Below are 7,334 nucleotides of genomic sequence, written 5' to 3' on the forward strand. Positions count from 1 at the left end.
TGTTAAAGATGACTTAGTTTATTGGGATTTCTGATCTCTATCATGGAGCCTTATGGACCACTGATATATATGCAGTTGGATGTTAGATCTGAAACTCATTCCTTCTAGTCTCTTCTAACATATAGGAGTGCTGCTGGGTGGGTTTGAACCATCAACCTTGAGGTTTCAGTTAAGTTCTAAAAATCTTTTGTGCCATACAGGTACCTTATCTCTGTATGTAAAACCAGGCCTAATATTGTGTGTTCACAGAATGTTCACAGTATAATATTTTTTCACAAATGTGAGTCAGATAATTGAATATCTGAGCTATATTTCTCTTATCGAAAAGACTCATATTTTAGAAACACAGTGAAAATTATGGTAGCATCTCTACCAGAGGACTGATCCATGAGATGTGGGCTAATTCAGGGTGGAAAGTGTGTGTTTACTGTGTAGAGTAACAGTGAGTGGTAACACATTTATCCCCAACAGCATGCTGCCCATGTTTCATAGTAGACCTGTGGTGGAGAAGTTCTGTGGATGGAATGATGATGCTCAACGTGCACAGACTTTGAGCCGGATTCCGACTCTTTCTGTGCGCAAAAGACATCCTATGGAAGTATATCCTTCTGAATCCCTTGAGTGTGGGAAACTCTCAATGGATTATCCATCACGTAAGCATCGTATCAGATCTCACTCTGGATATAATGCCTATCCGTGTAAGCAATGTGCAGAAGTCTGCAGTTGTATCAGCACTCCTGTGAGAACTCTTATCGGAGATAAATTCTATGAATGTAAGGAGTGTGGGAAAGTTTTCAGTCAGTCCTCAAGCCTCACTACACATATAAGAATTCACAGTGGAGAAAGGCCTTATCAGTGTAAGGAATGTGGGAAGGCTTTTACTCAGTCCTCAAACCTTACTAAACATATGAGAACTCGCAGTGGAGAGAGGCCATATGAATGTAAGGAAAGTGGCAAAGCCTTTCATCATTCCTCAGACCTCACTAGACACAAGAGGACTCACAGTGGAGAGAGGCCTTATGAATGTCAGGAGTGTGGGAAAACCTTTGGTTGATCCTCAGACTTTAGAACACATGTAAGAACTCACCATGGACAGAGACCTTATGAATGTAAGGAATGTGGGAAAGCTTTTCCTAAGTCCTCAAACCTCAGTTTGTGTACAGACAATCATAGTGAAGACAAGTTTTATGACTGTAAGAAAAGTGGGAAAGCTTTTAGTCAGTTCTCACAGCTTCCTTCACATATTAGGAATCACAGTGAGAGAGGACTTTATGAATGTAGGAAATGTGGGAAAGCTTTCCATCGGTTCTCAAACCTCACAACACACAAAAGAATTCACAGTGGAGAGAGGCCTTATGAATGTCAGGCATGTGGCAAAGCTTATAACCGGTCATCGTACCTCATCCAACATATGAGAACACAAAGTGGTTAGCAGAGTCTTAATTAATTAGTCAGTCTCCAGTGTTTATTGAACACAAATAATTTCACAATGGGAGAAGCTATGAATGTAACAAAAGTGGGAAAGCATTCTGTTAGTCCTCATTCATCACTGATATATAAGAAAGCAACTTGGAGAGAAATATTCTGAATATATTTAACGTGGGAAATTCTTGAGTGAATAGTCAGACTTCACTAATCATAGAAATTTCACCAAGGAAAGAGGCTTTATAGATGTCCATATATATAAAGCATTATCATAAAATAACCAATGATTAATTGCAAATATTCACTTTACTCTTTAAACATGCACTTTCTACAAATAAAGCAGATTTCTTTCCAGAAAAGTGAGCTTTTCACTGTCCCACACAACAAAGGAAAATTTCTCCAGTTTTCTACAAAGTGTTTTAGAGTGGTTGAGTTTGGGAAGCTTGTTGTTGTTGTTAGGTGCCATCTGAGTTGGTACCGACTCATAGCGACCCTATGCACAACAGAAGGAAACACTGTCCGATCCTGGGCCAACCTCACAATCGTTGTCATGCTTGAATCCAGTGATGCTGCCATTTTGCCAATCCATCTTGCTGGTGGTCTCCCTCTTTTCGAAGCTAGGATCCAACAATTTCCATGTTGCCCTTTTGTTTTTAGTTCTGTTCAAACTGTCTTATACAGAACATTCTCCTTCTTGTCTTGTAAAGTATAAAATGTTCAGCATTCTGATACAGTAAAACTTACAAAAGTCAGAAATCTTTTATTAATAGAAGATTCTTAATAGAAGAACGGTAAGCATCCTGCCAAAGTGGGAAAATAAATGATACCCAGAGAAACCACCCTGATTCTCACAGATTTCACTGTGTTTATTTTATCATTTAATTTCACTACTTTGTCTTCTGTATTTTTTTGTAAGGCAGAAGTTGGGGCTAGCACAGTTCTGTTTAATTAAAATATAATGCAAGTCAAAGATGTAATTGAAAATATTTTAGTAGTCATGTTAGAAAATAAAATATGTATATGTGAAACTTCCAATGAAAAAAAATCTTATTTGAACCAATATGTCCAGTTATTGCCATTGTAAAAATTGTAAATGTAATTAACAACTAAAGTAATCAATATAAATTTGTTTATGGGCTATTTTACATTTGTTTCCTTTTGTACTCAGTCTTCCAGAACCAGAAGCAGCGCTGGTCTTCAATTTTACTGTTTAAAAAGTAATCTCACAATGGTAGGCTACTCCAAACATACTCTTCCAATAATTGGATCAAATTTGTTGTTATATTTACGTTAATTAAAATTAAAGTTTATTATATTTCTAAGTTGCACTAGTCACAACTCACAAGAGTATGCACAGCTCTAGTAGTAACTGAATGTGTAAGTGCTTGGATCCTATAATCAATCATTTTCCCCAGACAGCTGGTTCTTTAAAAGCCCAGGTTTATGCAATAAATGTGCTCATGCTAAACCAGAACCTGTTACCAGTACACTAGGGTTTTTCTCTCAGTCTTTCAGTGACCATATAAAATACATATCTCCTTACATCATAAATATACACTTACCTAGCCAACACTGTGGGCTGATGTGCTGGACTGCAAAGTTGTTTGAGCCACAATGTTGGTGGTTCAAATTCACCAGCCGCTCCTTGTAAACAGGGTCACTAGGGATTGTAAACAACTTGACAACACTTTGGTTGGAAACAACGACAACCGATACAAATTTAAGATTATAATTTTTTTTTTTTTTTATTGAAAAGAAGTGATACAGAACAATGGTAAATAGGGAAACTAGACTTTATTCATAGGAGACAGACCTCAAGGTGAATCTGAGTTCAGCTCCAGTGAGTAAGAGGAGGCAAGGAGATTTTGTTAAGAGACCTTCCTCTTTTTGATGACCCTTCACTTTTCCAAGTATGAGAACCTTCTCCAGGGGTGAGGCCCTCCTGATAATGCGTTCAAAGTAGGAGAGATGAAGTCTCACCGGTCTTGCTTTGAAGGAGCAGTGTGGTTGAACTTCCTCCAACATAGATTTGTTTGTTTTCTGGCAGTTTAGGCTTAGCAACTACAATGTCTTACATCAATGAAAAGCCAGAGCTTTCGTTTCAAATGAAAAAGCTGTTGTTGTTATGTGTCATCGAGTTCCCTCAGACTCAGATGCGATGCACAGCAGAATGAAACAGCCCTGTCTTGTGTTATCCTCACAATTGTTAGGCTTGAGCCCATTGCTGCTGCCACTGTGCCAATCCATCTCATTGGGGGTCTTCATCCTTCTTGTTGATCCTCCACTTTACCAAGCATAATGTCCATCTCCAGGGACTGATCCCTCCTGATAATATGTCCAAAGTATGAAAAACAAGTTTTATCATCCTGACTTCTAAGACACATTCTGGCTGTATTTTGTCCAACACTTCTAGAAGTCTCAGGTAATTTCAATATTTTTCTCCAACACCATAACTCAAATGCTTCAGTTCTTCTATGATCGTCCTTATCCATTGTCCAACTTTCCCATGCAGATGAGGCTATTGAGAAGATCATGACAGGGATACTTACTATTTAAATTGATACCTTTTCTCTTCAACACTTTAAAGTGGTCCTGTGCAGCAGATTTGCCTAGTGTAATGTGTCATTTGATTTCTTGACTGCTGCTTCCATGAGGACTCACAGTGAGTCTAAGCAAAATGAAGTCTTTGATAAATTCAATCTTTTCTCCATTTGTCATGATGTTTTTTATTGGTCCACTAGTAAGGATTTTTGTTTTCTTTACTTCCTTACTTCAAAACATATTACACAGTTGCAGTAAGCAAAATAACCTGGTAGTGGCTTAATGATAGATACTTAGACCAGTGGAATAGAATTAAACTTCCAGAAATGAATATAAGTTACGAATCGGGCTGTGAACCTTAAGGTCAGCAGTTCGAAACTACCAGCCGCTCCACAGGAGAAAGATGAGGCTTTCTGCTCCCGTAAAGATTTTCAGCCTCGGAAATCCTGTACAAGGGTGCTATCGGTCGGAACCGACTCATAGGCACTTAACAACAACAACAAGGTCAATTGATTTGCGGCAACAGTCAAATCTAGTCAATGAGAAAGAGTAACTTCAACAAATGGTGCTGGTAAAACTGATTTCAACACACACAAAAATGAAACAAAATCAACACCTCATACTAGACACAAAAACTAATTTAAGATGAACCAGGACCTAAATGTTAAATCTAAAGCCATGAAATTCTTGGAAGAAAATATAGAAGCAAAGCTGTGGGGCCTAATTTTTTTCAATGAAACATTACCAAACAGACTTTATAACTTGCCGTTAGATGCTGTCTTGTCAATTCTGATTCATAGAGACCCTACGTACAACAGAAAAAAACCTTGTCAGGTCCTAGGCCACCCTCACAATCTGATCCGTGCCGAAAACTGTTGTTGCTGTGTGCCCCAGAGTTGGTTCCACTCACAATGACCCTATATAAGGTGGGTTTCAATTGCCAGCCTTGCAATTGGTAGTCCAATGTTTACCCTACGGCACTAAACTAGAGTTCTGTTGATAACTTCAAGGTGCTGTTAAGTGTCATCAAGTCGGTTCCAACTCACAGTGACCCTGTATAAGGTTTCCGAGGAGCAGCTGGTAGGTTTGAACTGCCAAACCACCAACCTTGTGATTGACAATCTAGTGCCTACCCTATAGGACCACACCAGGAGCACTTCATAAAAACTAAATACTTATATTCATCAAAAGACTTTATCAAAAGAATAAAGAGACAAGCTACAGATTGGGAAAAAAATCTTTAGGAACAATATAACGGGTTGTTGTTGTTGTTAGGTGCCGTCAAGTAGGTATTGACTCATAGTGACCCAATGCACAACAGAAAGAAATACTGACAACCTTTTGGTTGGTTGATGACGCATGGAGGGGACTGTAACCATGGCAACGAAACGATATACTATACGATAGAATGAATGTAAAACTAATGTTCTCCCATGTAAACTATCACATAATTCACAGTAAAACATTAAAAAGAGAAAAAAAAAAGGCTGTGATCTCTGATCTTCATCAAAATATTTTAAGTATTTTTTAAGTAAGTATTTTAAATCCTCTTCACTTTCACACAGCAAGGTTGTATCATCTACATATCATAGGTTGTTAATGAGTTTTCCTCCAACCCTGATGCCACGTTTTTCTTCATATAATCCAGATTCTTGGAGTATTTGCTCAGCATACAGACTAAGTAAGGATGGTGAAAGAATACAACCATGGCACAAACCTTTCCTCATTTTAACCATTCAGTGTTCCATTGTGTTCAAACAACTGCTTCTTGGTCTATGAGCACAATCAAGAGTTCCAGAATACTCATTCTCCATAATGTTGGCCATAGTTTGTCATGTTCCACACAATCGAAAGTCTTTGTGTAGTCTGCTTTCAGCCAAGATCAATCTGATGTCAGTAATGATATCCCACATTCCACATCCTCTTCTAAATCTGAAAGTTCTCTGTCAATGTATGGTTGCAGCTGGTTTTTAATTATTTTAGCAAAATTTTACTTACATGAGATATTAATGATATTGTCCGATGACTTCTGCATTCTGCTGGGTCACCTTTCTTTGGAATGGGCACAAATATGGCTGTCTTCCAGTCAGTTGACCAGATAGTTGTCTTCCAAATTTCTTGGCATAGGTGAATAACTGCCTGTAGCGCTGCATCAATTTGTTGAAATTTTCAATTTGTATTCCATCAATACTTGGTGTCTTGTTCTTTGCCAATGACTTCAATGCATCGTGGCCTTCTTCCTTCAGTATCATTGGCTCTTGATCATATGCTACTTCTTGAGATAGTTGAACATCAACCATATCTTTTGGTACAGTGACTCTGTGTATCCCTTCCATCTGATACTTTCTGCATCAATCAATATTTTTCCCATAGAATCCTTCAAAATTTTTTAAGTCAAGGCTTGAATTTTTTCTTCATTTCCCTCAGCTTGACAAATGCTGAGCATGTCCTTCCCTTTTGGTTTTCTAACTCCAGGTTTTTGCACATTTCGTTATAATATTTGACTTTGTCTTCACAAGGTGCCTTTGAAAGTTCATAATCAGCTCTTTTACCTGCTCATTTCTTCCATTTGTTTTAGCATCTCTACTTTGGAGAGCAAGTTTCAGAGTTTCTTCTGGCATCCATTTTGGTCTTTTCCTTCTTTTTTGTCTTCTTAATGACTTTTTCTTTCTTCCTGCATGATGTTTTTGATATCATCCCACAACTCTTCTGGTCTTTGGTCTTTAGTGTCTAATGCATCAAATCTGTTCTTGAGATCTCTAAATTCAGGTGGGATGTGTTCAAGATAATATTTTGGCTCCTATAGACTTGTTTTAATTTTCTTCAGCTTCAGCCTGAACTTACATGTAAGCGATTGATGGTCTGTTTCACGGTCTGCCCCTGGCCTTGCTTTGGCTTATGATAGGGAGCTTTTCTACTGTCTCTTTCCACAGAAGTAGTCAATTTGATTCCTGTGTATTCCATCTGTTGATGTCTATATGTATAGTCATCTTTTATGTTGTTTAAAAAATGTATTTGCAATGAAGAGATCATTGGTCTTGCAATAATCTATCATGTGATCTCCAACATTCTTTTTATCTCTTATGCCATTTTTCTTAACTACTGATCTTTCCTCTTTGTTTCCAACCTTTGCATCCCAATGCAATCTTGATGGCATATTTGATCAATTTCAGACTGAATAATTTGGTTGTTGTTGTTGTTAGGTGCCATCAAGTCGGTACTGACTCATAGTGACCTTATACACAGCAGAACAAAACACTGCCCGATCCTGGGTCAACCTCACTATCATTGCCACGCTTGAGCCCATTGATGCTGCCACATTGTCAATCCATCTCATTGGGGGTCTTCCTCTTTTTCTCTGACCCTCC

At 38.1% G+C, this 7,334-nt stretch overlaps 1 protein-coding gene across 1 annotated transcript in view; it reads left to right on the forward strand.

Moving 5' to 3' along the window:
- The first annotated feature begins 637 nt into the window (after positions 1-637).
- LOC102831215 (zinc finger protein 383-like) overlaps positions 638-7,334 on the forward strand; it is a 14,050-nt gene continuing 7,353 nt past the window's right edge. Inside the window, exons 1-2 of the mRNA XM_006877735.1 lie at positions 638-1,038; positions 1,081-1,395. Of these exons, the coding sequence (XP_006877797.1) occupies positions 638-1,038; positions 1,081-1,395 (716 nt within the window). The remainder of the gene's footprint in view (positions 1,039-1,080; positions 1,396-7,334) is intronic.

The sequence above is a fragment of the Chrysochloris asiatica genome, unplaced genomic scaffold (genome assembly GCF_000296735.1).
Source record: "Chrysochloris asiatica unplaced genomic scaffold, ChrAsi1.0 scaffold00584, whole genome shotgun sequence".
Lineage (NCBI taxonomy): Eukaryota > Metazoa > Chordata > Mammalia > Afrosoricida > Chrysochloridae > Chrysochloris > Chrysochloris asiatica.